Source organism: Rosa chinensis, chromosome 4, assembly GCF_002994745.2.
Source record: "Rosa chinensis cultivar Old Blush chromosome 4, RchiOBHm-V2, whole genome shotgun sequence".
Classification (NCBI taxonomy): Eukaryota; Viridiplantae; Streptophyta; class Magnoliopsida; order Rosales; family Rosaceae; genus Rosa; species Rosa chinensis.
In genome coordinates, this window is record NC_037091.1 from 19,824,898 (window position 1) to 19,840,723 (window position 15,826).

At 38.6% G+C, this 15,826-nt stretch overlaps 1 protein-coding gene across 1 annotated transcript; it reads left to right on the forward strand.

Moving 5' to 3' along the window:
* The first annotated feature begins 272 nt into the window (after positions 1-272).
* Positions 273-4,532, forward strand: LOC112197242 (serine carboxypeptidase-like 18). The gene is made up of 14 exons (XM_024337861.2): positions 273-537; positions 637-782; positions 1,761-1,837; positions 1,929-2,051; positions 2,385-2,487; positions 2,621-2,658; positions 2,843-2,944; positions 3,043-3,129; positions 3,219-3,365; positions 3,448-3,519; positions 3,646-3,764; positions 3,893-4,006; positions 4,117-4,171; positions 4,279-4,532. Exons 1-14 carry the CDS (start codon positions 377-379, stop codon positions 4,360-4,362), a joined length of 1,428 nt encoding a protein of 475 aa, XP_024193629.1. The 5' UTR covers positions 273-376; the 3' UTR covers positions 4,363-4,532.
* The last annotated feature ends 11,294 nt before the right edge of the window (positions 4,533-15,826 follow it).

A 15,826-nucleotide genomic window follows, 5' to 3' on the forward strand; every position in this document is an offset into this window, starting at 1 on the left:
ATGGGACTGTCGTGTTGATTTCAATATAAAACTAATAGGCGTCTAGTTTGGAATGAAAACTTCTCCAGCTAATGTTCTTTAGCTACCATTTTTGCCATTCATATGGAGTCATCGAGTTTTTCAGTTAAAAAATGACGCCGCATTGCACACGTGCTTGTAAGGTTTTAACGAAGTTTCATCACCAAGTATTATTTACAGTTGCATAACTAACTTTCTTATACCAGTTGGACTCGGCGGCGAACTATACACCAACTTGTCCCTTATATTTTGCACCACTTCTAATGTAGCACATTTCAAGAGACTACACCGATCCTGTTGCTCTTCCTTTCATCAACTTCTAGTCTTCTGCTGCATTTTTGCAGAAGAGCCACCAACAATGGCACCAGAAAACCTTCAATGTCTTAAGAAATATATCGGTCCATTATTGTGTTTGCATGTAGTTCTTTTGTCAAGTTTCTGTGGGATTGCTACCTCCCAAACCATAGTCACCAGTTTACCTGGTTTTGAAGGGGACCTGCCATTCACACTTGAAACTGGGTAAGTTTATATTAGCTGCTGCATTTGAGTTGTTTTTTTCCTTGATAAACTCTTCAACTGGAGGTTGTAGAAGCAGTACTGAGTAATTGGGTTTTGTAGGTATGTGGGTGTGGGTGACTCAAACTCCTCCCAATTGTTCTACTATTTTGTTGAGTCGACGAGAAGCCCTTCCGAAGACCCTCTTATGCTTTGGTTCACTGGAGGCCCTGGCTGCTCTGTTCTCTCTGCCTTCTTTTATGAAAGTGGTATGGAACTTTTATACAATCGTTTAGTCTAGCTACTTCAATACATACTAGTTCAAATACCAATTACTAGTCATGGAAAGTCAAGATATGGTGAGGTTAAGTTTGAGAATTGAACTAATAATAAGATACAAGAAAACATAAAAAGCAAATAGAGAAGTGCAAGTGTTACCATCATACATTATAGTTCACTACATACTAGCTTAGCGTGTAATGTGTTTCACAATAATTTCATTACAAATGTCACTCTCATATCATGAAACAAACTAGTTTCATCAAGACAGATTCTTTCTGTTAATATTAGTTGCTCTATCACTAGTAAAATGCCTACAAAACAGAGAAAAGAAAGTTTCACGTACAAAAACAAAGACTAGAAATAGTGGAGCTTAGATTGTTGGTTCAGTTGAGTGCAGAAAAGGTGTTGGCGAAAATACCTGAGTCAAATATTGTAGGTAGTAAGCTAACTATCTATTAAGCATTTTCTATACAGATGCTTATAGTTGAATCTATGTCTGTGTCTGACATGCACTCTATCATCTTTCAGTGAAACTGAACTAAGACAATGAGTATAACCAATTTTAATCTTGTCATTTGTCATTTGTACTTAATAGGAGTGCTGCATCACCACCGTTTTTGCATATATTAGTTGTCGTTCTCAGTTGTGCAAGGACCACTTGTCTCTGCACTCCCAAATTCCCAAACTAACTTAATCCCAGTCATCATCGCGCCAAATCATGACAGAATACAGTGTATTTGTGCTTGGGTTGATACAGAAATGGGTTTGAACTGTCCAAGGAAAAACTCCAAATGAAAATCCAACAACAAGAATACTACTCAAGGACTTGGGGTTTATTCATTGTCATTCTTTGAGTCTTAATTAAGTCTTGTCCATTCAGGCTCCTAGTGACAATGATGGAGACAAGGAGGAATGATATATATTCAAGAACTTACAACATTGATTCTCTTTTTACATTTTTTCAGGTCCACTATCTTTCACATATGTAGATTACAATGGAAGTCTACCCTCACTTCATGTCAACCCATATGCATGGACACAGGTGCACAGTTTGACAGTTCATATGCTTGCTTCAATACTACTCCTTTTCTAGCCATGTTTATCTAACTCAAGCTTAGCATTGACGTTTGCAGGGCCTCAACATAATATATGTAGATTCACCTGTTGGCACCGGATTCTCTTACTCTACAACCCAAGAAGGTTACTATATAGATGATGAAGATGCCGTGGACCAGAGCGTAGAGTTTCTGCGGAAGGTATGCGGAATGTCTAGAGAAAAATTCTAACAGAACCAAAGCCTAAACTTTGACAATGATGAATAAATTATGAAATCTTCGTATCCAAAACAATGTTATCAATACAAATGTAGTCATGATTTTCTGCCTTTTAATCCATAAACCTCTTTTTTCATGCATTTTCTGTTTGGAATGACAAGTGTTCATACAAATTACCAAGATGTCAATTATGTCAAACGCCATCACCTTACTAAGGAGTGAACGCAAAGAATGCAAAACCATAAATGTTTTATGTATGTTTCATATGGACTGCTGTATTGTTAAGGCTTATTTATTTCCTAAATTGCTATTCAGTGGCTGTTGGCTCATCCTCAATATTTGAACAATATACTCTACATTGGTGGCGATTCTTATTCAGGAATTCCTCTTCCTATAATAGTACAAAAACTTTTTGATGGTAAGTTACATACTTGATGACCTTTGGAGGTCGGTGTTTTTTTTTACTTTTCATGGAAAGTAAATTTAATATGTTCATTATGTATTTTAGTTTTTTTTTTTCTTACAAGTTTTCCAATAAAATTTTGCTGCAGGTAACAATGATGGAGTGGAGCCCTATCTAAACCTTCGAGTACATAATTCTTTTCTCCAGAACTCGGATGTTTTCATTTTGCTTTCATTTCCAAAACTTTGATGCATTTTATACATGCAAATTGGTTGCTTTAAGTAGGAAAAAGTATTTGTAAATTCAACTCTTGTTTAATAACTCTGAAAAAATAACAGGCATAATGATATTGAGCTTTGTAATGTTATAGGGTTATATACTTGGAAACCCGAAGACTGATGACTTCATTGATGTCAACTCAGTGAACCCATTTGCACACAGGTTGACACTCATATCAGATGAACTTTATGAGGTATTCCCTTTCGAAATTTTTTTCTTCAGAATTTTTTTGTTTGGAAAGTTAGTTTAAACTAAGTTAATCTTAAATTTGATGCATCTGTGGTCTTTCAGGCTACCAAAGAAAGCTGCGGCGGTGATTACGTTAATGTAGACGATAACAACACAGCATGTGTGATAGATCTTGCAACTATTGATCAGGTCAGAGAGGCAAAAGCTGATCTTTAGTTAGATGCCTTTGTGCCATTACTATGGTCTATAGAAACTAAGAAAATCATTTGACATTTCAGCTGCTTCTTCAAATTAATATTATGCATGTCTTGGAACCCAATTGTCAAGTGGCCTTACCAAACAACAGAGAAGAAGAAGGAAGAAGATCAATCCGAGAACTACCTGAGAATTTTCTAACAGAATCTACTCCTGCATTGTGGTGCCGGGTAACTACTCGAGTACATTTCTTATGAGAGATATGTATTGGTGAGTTAATGAGTCTAACTTCTCTACTTCCTCCTTTAACAGTACTACAACTACGTGATCTTGGGTGTGTGGGCTAATGACCACAGTGTCCGCAAAGCTCTTAATGTCAGCGAGGTATTTAGTATGCAAACTTCTAATTATTACCTGAAAGGAAAGTTATAAGATGCCAGTTGAATAATGTATGACCAGTAAGTACCTAGCAATTTCTCAGCAACTGATTAATGTCTTGATTCTGAACAGAACTCCATTGGTGTCTGGAAGAGGTGTAATATGAGCATAGCTTACACAAAGACCGTCACAAGTAGCGTTGAGTATCATAAGAATCTCAGTAACACAAACCTTCGAGCTCTTATATACAGGTGACATATCTTGTAGCTGCAAACCACAATTGTCCCGCTATAAATTTCTTTCTGTCATTCAGTTTTATATTTCCTGGAATAACTATTAAGAGACTTCCAAAACAATGCCTATAAAACTTTCATTGCAGTGGTGACCATGACATGTCTGTTCCACACATCGGCACCCAGGAGTGGATCCGTGATCTAAATTTGACAAATAGTGAGATTTGGCGGCCGTGGTATGTAGATGGTCAAGTTGCTGGGTAAGATCAAGCAAAATCTCTCAACATTTTATTGCTTTTGTGTGTTCTTTATATTCCAGAATTTTGTTACAAAAATTCTGTGACTAATTTACTGTGCTTTCCTCATGCAGATACTCAGAAAAGTTCTCAAACGTTGACTACAATCTGCAATATGCAACTGTAAAGGCAAGAACTACCCCTTAGTTATTTTCCCTGAGTTATTTTCCCTGTAGTTATGGAAAGAATGTAAATTATATGGAAGTTGTAAATTTATATGTGTGCGCTTCATGCAGGGTGCGGGTCATGTGGCTCCAGAGTACAAAGCTAAGGAATGTTATGCGATGATTGATCGGTGGCTCGCTTATTACCCCCTCTGATCCATTTTTGCAGCTTGAAGGATAAATCTTATTGTACTCTTCTTTAACAGTAATAAGTGCCATATTATTATAGGGGAACTGTGAAATTGCATAATTTGGACCTCAATAGAGGACATATTTTGGTGCACTAAACAAATCACTATTAGAAATTGTGATGCATTGAAACCAAATCTCACAGTTAATCTGGGACTGATATACATTCGAAAAATACGTAAAATGTATATTCTGAGTGGTTATGCCATATACCTCAATTGGATCTTAGCTAATGAAATGGCCAACAATTTTGGTGAAAAAAATGGTCTTGTTTAAATGGTTTTGACAAAGATCTATCTGCTTTCAAATGATGGAAGATTAAAGAATCAAACTATACAGAATTGTCACAAACAGTTTGACAAAAAAAAAAAAAAATTGTCACAGACACATAGTCTTGGGTACAAATATACCAATGCCTCTTTCTTTGTGCCTTTGGAGGGTCTCATGGGGAATGGAATGTCTCTTCACAGAGGAAAAACAAGGAGTTTCCAATTATCAGCGGTTACAGGTGATTATTATTCCAATTTTCCAGAAATTATAGTTCCTAAAGAAAATTGAGACACAAGTTGTGATTTTTATGCACTAATCAATAACAAATAGTCTTTAGGACTTGCTCTAGTTTGGAACCTCCAAAGTCCAAACTATTCCTTCCTATCGAACCCACTTAGCTAGATCTTAGATTAAGTAATCTAATGATGGTGGGCATTAACCACTCAAACAATGCATATAAAACAGGAACAAGCTTAAGAATTTAAGCTGCCAAACCTGCTCATCTCTCAGTACATCAGTCACTGATATTATTAGATTCTGTACTGCATATAGTCCAAGACACTTTTTTGTGCATTTACTGTTATTGATTTGTTGTTGCAGCTGCAATTATTTCCAGAGTCTTTTCAAGTTAAATGACCATCAACTCATTTTCCATTTTATTCAAAATAACCTAAGCTACCTAAGCTTTGAAGGAGGTAATGCCACGTGGCTATAATGAGATCCAACGGTATGCAACAGAAAAATTCTTACCTACGTCAGACACCAGTCACGTGGTACATATGACCAATCAAACACCAGAAAGTTTTCTCCTTATTTCGAAACTGTTCCTGCTTTTTAGAACGTAATACTTAAAATACCCCTTTGCTGGGCACTGATTGGTCACATGCAAGAAAACTCACATGATTTTTTTCTCAAATTTTTGAGTTTTATCTTGTCTTTAGCTAAACTTGTTTCTTCTCTCTGTACTGCTCTTCCTCGCTTTCGTTCTTCTTTCTTGTTTTCTTCCATCTATTCTTCTTTTCCTAAACACCAGACCCAAAATCTCATGTATTGCTTCTATCGCCTCTGTGCACTCTTAAGTAAGAGGACCTCGGTTTATGTTTGAGTATGAATATTACATGCCATATCAACGAAATCAATTTCCACAATTTCAAAATGGAATCTCAAACACAATCACCACTGCCTCTTCTCTAAACTCCATTGAAATTTTCAGAAAAATCAAGAGCTCCCATTAAAATTCATCGAAAGCCACTTGATAATATTTGTTAAGGGTGTTGAGTGAACTGGTATACCATCAACAATCTAGCTAAAATTAAAAGCTAGATACGTTCCAGAATTGGGATAAAAATTAAGAGCTCCATACGTTCCAAATCTGTTATCAAGTCTATTATTAACCAAGGGTCCAAGGGTAATTAAACCTTGGTCTCCTCCTCCAGTTGGTTGAAAGCTAATATTGATGGTGCTTTTGATAAGAATTCATGTTCTGGCGGCATCAGGGTGATAGGGAGGGACTCTGATGGGTTGATTGTGGGTGGTTGTTGCTGCAAAGTTAACAGGGTTTTGTCTCCGGCATTGGTGGAAGCTCTAGATGCTAGAAGGGCTTGTCAACTTGCTGTGAGTAATTATAGGATTCTATCTTTCTTCATGATTCTTTACTTGGGTCCTCTTTTACTCATGTGTATAGAGAGTCTAATTTTGCTGCTCATATGTTGGCTAAATTGGCTCTTAATTTGATGTTTCTTGGAGTGGTCAAATTCCCTTTATTCTTAGCAACTATGTTGCTACCCATTGTATGACCCTTGTATGAATTAAGTTCATCAATAAAAGCTTGACGTCCTTCTCTCAGAAAGAAAGAAAAAAAAAATTATTATTATTATTTTTTTTGGTTCTATGTCATTTAAATCATTAAATGACCAACTTTTATAACCAGTAATGTTAGAAATTAGAGTACATGCATGGTAAAGTGAGGATCTTCGTCCATGGTAAACTGAATCTAGCTACAGAATGGAATACAACAACGTTGGATATCAGAGTACGTGGTAAAGTGAGGTCTTCCACATGCATCCAGTAAAAGGTTATAGTCCATGGTAAAGTGAATCTAGCTAGAGAATGGAATACGTACAGCAATTTACACAGTGAGACATAAATAGTTAAGGTCACAAAATAACTAAAATCAAACTAAACCTTCTCCAAAATTAATATCCATATACACCGCCGATTAGAATACTTTACAAATTAGTAATCTCCAATATCTGATAATATGTATATCTATTAAAATGTTATCGCTATAAAGGAATAAAAAACTACGTAACTTGTTAGAGTTCAAACTGAACATTTAGTAATTATTGTAATAGCTAGGGCCATTAACATGAATGTTGAATTGAAATTTTTCTATACCATCTCTGTATATCGGTAGTTCTAGTTCCCAATTAGTAAGGGGTTTTATAGCTGAATAAAAATTTGGTTGGTGAATTGGAATGAATAATGTGTGATGGACACAACATTTCTTCGCATCATAAATAATCCATGAAGCAAAAGACATCCACGACACACACACCCAACACTCACGCTAACTAATCATCTCTGCACATGAGACTTCTCAACTCCTTGTTATGGAGCATCATTCTTGTCAGCATGAAAGGTTAGAAATGTTAAAATTATAATGCTATATCATTGGATAACGAGGAAGAAGAAGAAGATGAATAGCATACCGCAGCTAGCTAATTAGAAATTCACTAGCTTCTTATCAATTCGAATCAGATTTCAAAAATGAACCAGGAAAAAAAAAACATGAATAGTAATAAACAAGCAGCAAAATCTCATTGTGATAATGTTAACATAGACAACAATTTTGGTCTTGCTGTGTCCAAGGATAAAAGTGAAAGACATTGTGTTAAATTCAAGACCCAGAATTTCGAAATAGAGATGAAAGCTTGAGTAGATGCAAACAAAGATAAAAAGAGTGAAAAAGAAAAGGAGGAACCAAAACAAGGAGGAAACTGCAACAGCTAATAAGCAGCCTACAAACAGATGAGCTAAGATGCAGCTAATACCTAATTTACAATTCTAAGGACAACCAAAACAGAACATAATAGCCATCCATTCCATCGTACGACAGGTAAATTCAGAGAGTATTAAGTACAACATCGGTGAGATCGAACAGTTTGAAATAGGGATTTGTTTTTTTGGAATTAATATATGAATACTTCAAGAATTTGTATCTAAAGATAACAAACGAATTTGTATTTGTAGATCTAAAATTAAAAACATGTATCTGTAAATCTTTAACAAGGAAACGAAAAAGAGAGAATTCTTACATGGATTAAAATTCATATCAAGGAATCTAGCAAATATATGAATACTGAAGGATTATAACACCAAACTAAAAGATAAAGCAAACGAATTTGTATTTGTAGAAATAAAATTAACATGTATCTGTATATCTTTAACAACGATACGAAAAGAGAGAATTCTTACACGGCTTCACAGCAGACGGTGACTGTTGGTTGACAGAGGGGGATGGTGCTGTTGCCTTTCTTTTATCTGCTCTCCTCTTCACGATACGACAGAGTTCTTCATACGTGAAATACATAGTCATTCCGACGCCTCCACCGAAATCATTGCGTCTCTGCAGACAGAGCTTAAGGATTTTAGCGTTCGCCGCTATCTCTATCTCTAGCTTCCATCGGTGGCTCTTCTTTTATACTTGCCCAACGGGGCCTCGCTTCTGAGCAGAAGCTGAAGCCCAGCCCAATTACTTTGGAACCGATTACTATATAGGAGTAATCAGATCAAGAACAGATCAAGCTTCCTGTAACTTTGTGACGTATGTTTTTCTTACAGCCGACCATGTTTCTTCTGAGACATCGTGGAAAGTCCACACTGCTTCAAGAATATTCATGGGATAAGGAAAGGATACCAATCATACCATAATACCATTAGAGTAGTCTTATTGGTCAAACTCAAGGATGGATGGAATTTCTTATGCATTGTCCTTCCTCTTCTTGAAAATAATCAAAATATAATGTCCATTTCGCGTGTAATCTAATTTGTTACACACTTACATATCTGCAAGTTTGTAGAATACTATTTATTCTGCTGTACTCTATCTCTTGTTAAATGTCGAGTTACTGGAGTACACCGCCAAGCAGTGGACGATTAGTTGCCATTTTTGTAGGATTCGGTGTGTTTTCCTTTTCTTATTTTTCTTCTTGGTTTATTAGTTACTGGTTAGTTATACTTGAAAATTACTTTTAGGAGGCTAATGGGTTTTCATTGTTTTCTTGTCTTTTGCAGTAGTCGTTTTTGTGAAGATCACATTATTGGTTGCAGTATGCAGGAAAAGGAATCAGAGTAGGATTTCTGATAAACCAAGTTTTCTCACTCTCACAATGGACAAATTTCTGAATGACATGGAAAGAGAGAAAGCCCATCAGATTTACTTCTCAACAACTTCGGATTATACTTCACCAACTTGCTCGGATCAGGAGGGTTTGGTGCAGTTTATAAAGGAATATTTAGTAATGGAACCCTCGTGGCAGTGAAGGTTCTAAATGGTACCTCTGATTAATGTTTTAAAAGGCTGAGGCGTAGCCGGGAGAGGCTTAGTAAGGCGCTTGCCTTGAGGCGTAAGGCCTTACGTATAAATTAGCTGTATTTATGTATAGAACTAGTCTTATACATAGAACATGTATTGTAACAAAAAAAGACATTATAAATTGTCATCCATTGATGTAGAATAGATGGCGGTCCAATGTCAAGAACAATTGGATCGTGCTAAAGGTGGAAACCGAAAAGTGACTAGTAGACGTGAAATGGGCCTCCGGAGTCCGATTGGGACGCACTTTACCTTTCCGGAAAGGGAATCGCGCCAGAAATCAAACACGTGGCTATGCCACGACCTGTGACCTTTTTCGGGCTTTCGGGGTCGTTTAGGGCCTCAAAACTGCATTTTTCTATTTTACCCGTTTTTGGTTTTCTTAGTTAATTTTGGGTTGTTTTCGTTTTTATCCATGAGCCTTAGGGTTTCGTTGTTAGTCGCCCTAGGGTACTTTTCTCTTATTTATGCAGCCGCAAGCGGCTGCAGAACGGATCTATCATCTTTTATCAATAAAATTGAGATTATTCTCTTTTATCTCTGGTGGACTCCAGAATCTTTTGCTTAGGTTTATTGCTGGTAAACCTAGTTATCAATCCGACTGCGTCAGGTGGTATCAGAGCAGGTCTTCCCTGTCTCTTTTATTTGCCTTCGTAGCAATGGGTGAAGTCACAAAATCGGATATCGAAGCTCTCACGGCAGCGTTTACCGCTGCCATCAACACCATGAACAATCGGGTGGACGAACAAATTGGAGAAATTCGTGGGTTGTTGGGAGAGAGAAACAACCACAACAACAACGATCGGAATAGAGGCAGGGAAGGAGGCCAGCGAGTTAGGGCTCCACGTAGAGAGGTTGTTGTTCATACTTCAGAATCTGAGTCTGAAGAAGATATGGTACAATATGAACCACAAGGACAAGCTGACCAAGATTGCAAAGTCAAGGCCGAAATTCCTTTCTTTTCGGGCAACTTGGGTGTAGAAGATTATCTAGATTGGCAGCTTCAGGTGGACAGGTTCTTTGAGATCATGGAAGTTCCTGAGCACAAGCAGGTTAAGCATGTTGCATGGAGATTGAAGAGTACTGCTGCAGTGTGGTGGGATAAATTGCAGAACACTCGAAAGAAGCAGAGGAAGCAGGGTGTTAGAACATGGCGAAGAATGAAGCAGTTGATGATGGAGAGGTTCTTGCCAGATGATTATGAGCAGATTTTATATAGGCTGTACATAGAATGTGTCCAAGGAACTAGGACGGTGGGTGATTATACAGCTGAGTTCTTACGCTACTCGGAGCGTAATGAATTAGGGGAAACTGAAGGCCAGAAGGTGGCTCGCTATATCAGTGGACTGAAGCCTTCCATTCAGGAGAGAATTGGGTTACAAACTGTTCATACTATGGCCGAAGTTACGAACCTAGCATTGAAGGCAGAGTTGATGGAGAAGCCTTCACGAGCTTCTTCCTTCCAAAGGTATAACTACCAAAGGAGTACAGATTTGGTTAACGCCTCAACTGCCAAGGGTACAACCACGCTGCAGAGAGCAGAAAACGCTTTTAAAACTTCTAATCCTCCTTTTAAAGGCGCGGGCAGTTCTAACAGTTCTAGTGGTGCTCAAAATAGGGCCCCGAATCAGAGGTTTAATAATCTCTATGCTAAACCTACAATAGATATCTGTTATCGATGCAACAAGCCGGGGCATATGTCTAACGTGTGTCCTAAGAGGAGACAAATTGCCCTTATAGATGATTATGATGAGGATGAAGAAGAAGTTGGAAGAGATGGCGATTATGATGGGGCTGAGTTTGCGGAGGAGGAATCTCCTGAGAAGATTAATATTGTGTTGCAGCGGGCTGTATTATGTCCTAAAGAAGAAGGGCAGCGGCGCAATATTTTCAGGTCACTTTGTTCCATTAATAACAAAGTGTGCAATTTAATTGTGGATAATGGAAGCTGCGAAAATTTTGTGGCCAAGAAACTGGTGGAATATTTGCAGTTACCTACGCAACCTCATGAGACACCTTATTCCCTCGGGTGGGTCAAGAAAGGTCCACAAGTTCGAGTTGTTGAATCCTGCAAAGTACCGGTAACCATTAGTAAGCATTATAAAGATGAAGTTTTATGCGACATTATTGATATGGATGCTTGTCATATTTTGTTTGGACGACCTTGGCAATTTGATGTGGATGTGACTTATAAAGGCAGGGACAATGTGATGTTGTTTATGTGGAATAACCATAAAATTGCTATGGCTCCTGTGTGTCAATTTGAGAAATCTGGTGTGAAGAAAGTGGAGAGTTTCCTAACCTTGTCTAGCAGTGAACTTGAGATGGAGAGGGCCTTTAAAGAATATGAGGTTTTCTGTCCAGTGGTGATAAAGGGGTTGTTGTCTGCAGAAAAGGAAGAAGTGGTGATCCCCAAGGAAGTGCAGAACATATTGGGGGAATTTGAAGAGCTGATCTCGGATGAGTTGCCCAACGAGCTGCCACCTATGAGAGACATTCAACATCAGATTGATGTGGTGCCTGGAGCTAGCTTGCCCAATCTGCCACATTACCGAATGAGTCCCAAGGAGAATGAGATTTTGAGAGAGCAGATTGAAGACTTGTTGAAAAAGGGGTTCATTCGAGAAAGTATGAGTCCTTGTGCAGTTCCAGTCCTCCTTGTTCCTAAGAAGGGCAATCAATGGCGGATGTGTGTTGATAGCAGGGCCATTAATAAGATAACTGTGAAGTACAGGTTCCCTATTCCTCGTTTGGAAGACATGCTAGATGAGTTAGAGGGTTCCAAAGTGTTTACCAAGATAGACCTTCGAAGTGGATATCACCAGATTCGAATCAAGCCAGGAGATGAATGGAAGACAGCTTTTAAGAGCAAGGATGGCTTGTACGAGTGGATGGTTATGCCATTCGGATTGTCTAATGCACCCAACACTTTTATGAGGCTTATGAACTAGGTTCTTCGCCCTTTTATAGGTTCCTTTGTAGTAGTGTATTTTGATGATATACTGATATATAGCAGGACCAAAGAAGAACATCTGGTGCACTTGAAGCAGGTTTTGGTAGCTTTACAGGAGAATAAACTGTACATCAACCTAAAAAAATGTACATTCTGCACCAGCAAGTTATTATTTCTGGGATTTGTGGTTGGAGAAGAAGGCATTCAGGTTGATGAAGAGAAGGTACGGGCTATAAGAGAATGGCCAGCTCCAAAAACAGCTTCTGAGGTGCGGAGCTTTCATGGTTTAGCTACCTTCTACAGGAGGTTTGTGAAGAATTTCAGTACCATTACTGCCCCTATTACTGAATGTTTGAAGAAAGGCAAATTCCAGTGGGAAGAGGAACAAGAGAAGAGTTTTGCCTTGATCAAAGAAAAGCTTTGTACTGCACCAGTTCTCGCTCTTCCTAATTTTGATAAGGTTTTTGAGGTTGAATGTGATGCTAGTGGCGTGGGAGTAGGTGCCGTATTGTCACAAGAGAAGAAACCAGTAGCATTCTTTAGTGAAAAGCTGAGTGAAGCTCGCCAGAAGTGGAGTACTTATGATCAAGAATTTTATGCAGTGTTCCGAGCATTGAGGCAATGGGAGCACTACCTGATTCAGAGAGAATTTTTACGGTTCACGGATCATCAAGCCTTGAAGTACCTTAATAGTCAGAAAACTGTGAATAAGATGCATGCCAGGTGGGTGAGTTTTCTGCAGAAAATTCCTTTTGTGATTCAACATAAATCTGGTACTCTTAATAGGGTGGCAGATGCTTTGAGTAGGAGGGCTTCCTTGCTGGTCACCTTAGCTCAGGAGATTGTGGGGTTTGAGCTCTTGAAGGAGTTGTATGAGGAAGATACTGATTTTAAGGAGATCTGGACCAAATGCAGTAGCAATAATGCAGTTGCAGATTTTTATATGAATGAAGGGTATTTATTCAAAGGCAATCGATTATGTATCCCTAGTTCTTCATTGCGAGAAAAACTGATTAGAGATCTGCATGGAGGGGGTTTGAGTGGGCACTTGGGCCGAGACAAAACTATTGCTAGCCTTGAGGAGAGGTATTTCTGGCCACAGTTGAAGAAGGACGCAGGAACTATCGTAAGAAAGTGCTACACCTGCCAGGTCTCTAAGGGTCAGTCTCAAAACACAGGTCTTTATCTACCTTTACCTGTTCCTGATGATATTTGGCAGGACCTTGCTATGGATTTTGTGTTGGGATTACCCCGTACCCAAAGGGGAGTGGATTCAGTGTTTGTGGTAGTTGACAGGTTCTCTAAGATGGTGCATTTCATCGCATGTAAGAAGACTGCTGATGCTTCTAATATAGCTAAACTGTTCTTCAGAGAAGTGGTTCATTTGCATGGAGTACCCAAGTCCATTACATCTGACAGAGACACCAAGTTCCTTAGCCATTTCTGGATTACCTTGTGGAGGATGTTTGGAACAGCTTTGAACCGTAGCAGCACAGCTCATCCTCAAACTGATGGACAGACAGAGGTTACTAATAGAACCTTGGGTAACATGGTTTGGAGTGTTTGTGGAGATAGGCCCAAACAATGGGATTATGCTTTACCACAGGTGGAGTTTGCTTATAACAGTGCTGTGCATAGTGCAACAGGGAAGTCCCCATTCTCCTTAGTTTATACTGCTGTTCCTCGACATGTGGTGGATTTGGTAAAGCTTCCTAAAGTTCTTGGTGTTAGTGTTGCTGCTGAAAGCATGGCCAAGGATGTGCAGTTTGTTCAAGAATCAATTAAGGCCAAATTGGAACAAACTAATGCCAAGTATAAAGCTGCAGCTGACAAGCATCGGCGAGTTAAAGTGTTCCAGGAAGGTGATGACGTGATGGTGTTCCTGAGGAAGGAGAGATTTCCTGTTGGTACCTATAACAAGTTGAAGCCCAGAAAATATGGTCCTTTTAAGGTGGTGAAGAAGATCAATGATAATGCTTATGTTGTTGCACTTCCAGATTCAATGGGCATTTCTAACACTTTCAATGTTGCTGATCTGCATGAGTTTCGTGAAGATGAGGCTCTTTATCCTGAAGAGAACTCGGGGTCGAGTTCTTTGGAGGTGGAGGAGACTGATGTAGAACAGATGGCGGTCCAATTTCAAGAACAATTGGATCGTGCTAAAGGTGGAAACCGAAAAGTGACTAGTAGACGTGAAATGGGCCTCCGGAGTCCGATTGGGACGCACTTTACCTTTCCGGAAAGGGAATCTCGCCAGAAATCAAACTCGTGGCTAAGCCACGACCTGTGACCTTTTTTGGGCTTTCGGGGTCATTTGGGGCCTCAAAACTGCATTTTTCTATTTTACCCGTTTTTGGTTTTCTTAGTTAATTTTGGATTGTTTTTGTTTTTATCCATGGGCCTTAGGTTTCGTTGTTAGTCGCCCTAGGGTACTTTTCTCTTATTTATGCAGCCGCAAGCGGCTGCAGAACGGATCTATCATCTTTTATCAATAAAATTGAGATTATTCTCTTTTATCTCTGGTGGACTCCAGAATCTTTTGATTAGGTTTATTGCTGGTAAACCTAGTTATCAATCCGACTGCGTCATCCATTCATAATAATCAAGTACTAAAACCATATGATTCAACAAAATCAGCAAACATAAAATAAATCCAAAGATTTATAGTTGAAAGACCAAACAACAAGAACAATTATTGAAATCAACTTCATCCTTGGAGATCAATTAGAAGATCACTATCCAAACTATCATCACCCTATCAAAAGGAATCATTGACAGTAAGGTCTCCAGAAACAGAAACATTAGGACTCCAGTCCCGAGTCGAGTCTTTCTAAGCAATTACAAGAAATAGAGAAATATCATACACAAAACCTGTTCTGTTTTAGGAGATTACCAATGCTGAAAATGTAGAAACAATACACAGTTCACACAAGCAAATCTATCACACACACACACGAAGTCAAGAATATTGGAGCAACAAGGGAACATATCATTAATCACACTCTTACACCCCTTTGAGCCAAAAGTACAAGAGGCACAACCATATATAATAGCTGTGCAGCAACAACTAATAGTTTAAGGCAAAAGCTGCTCTAAACCCAAAGAGCCAGCATGCTAGAGTAATTTACCCCAAAAAAAGGACAGCAGCCTAGGATAGTTCACCTAGAGCCACTCCAAACAACAGTACCACACTAAAGCACATCACTAGGTAACTATTACAATAGAATAGGCAATTATTTAAATGAGGCTTGGTTTACTTTTCCAACAGGTGGCAAGCCGAGATCTTCATACTTCATCATCCCCATTAGCTCCTTCAGCTTCAAGAAAGCAACTGTTTTCAGAGGCTTTGTAAATATATCAGCTACCTGATCTCCAGATGGACAATAGTGAACTGCAACCTCTTTCATCTTCACCAAATCTCAAATGTAATGATGCTTGGCATGAATATGCTTTGTCCTCTCATGAAAAACTGGATTCTTTGACAATGAGATTGCTGAGTTATTATCACAGAAGATTGTTGTAGGATTTTTCTGTTCTTGGTGCAAGTTTCCAAGAATTCGACGCAGCCAAATTGCATGAGTAGCACACCTATTTGCTGCAACATACTCTGC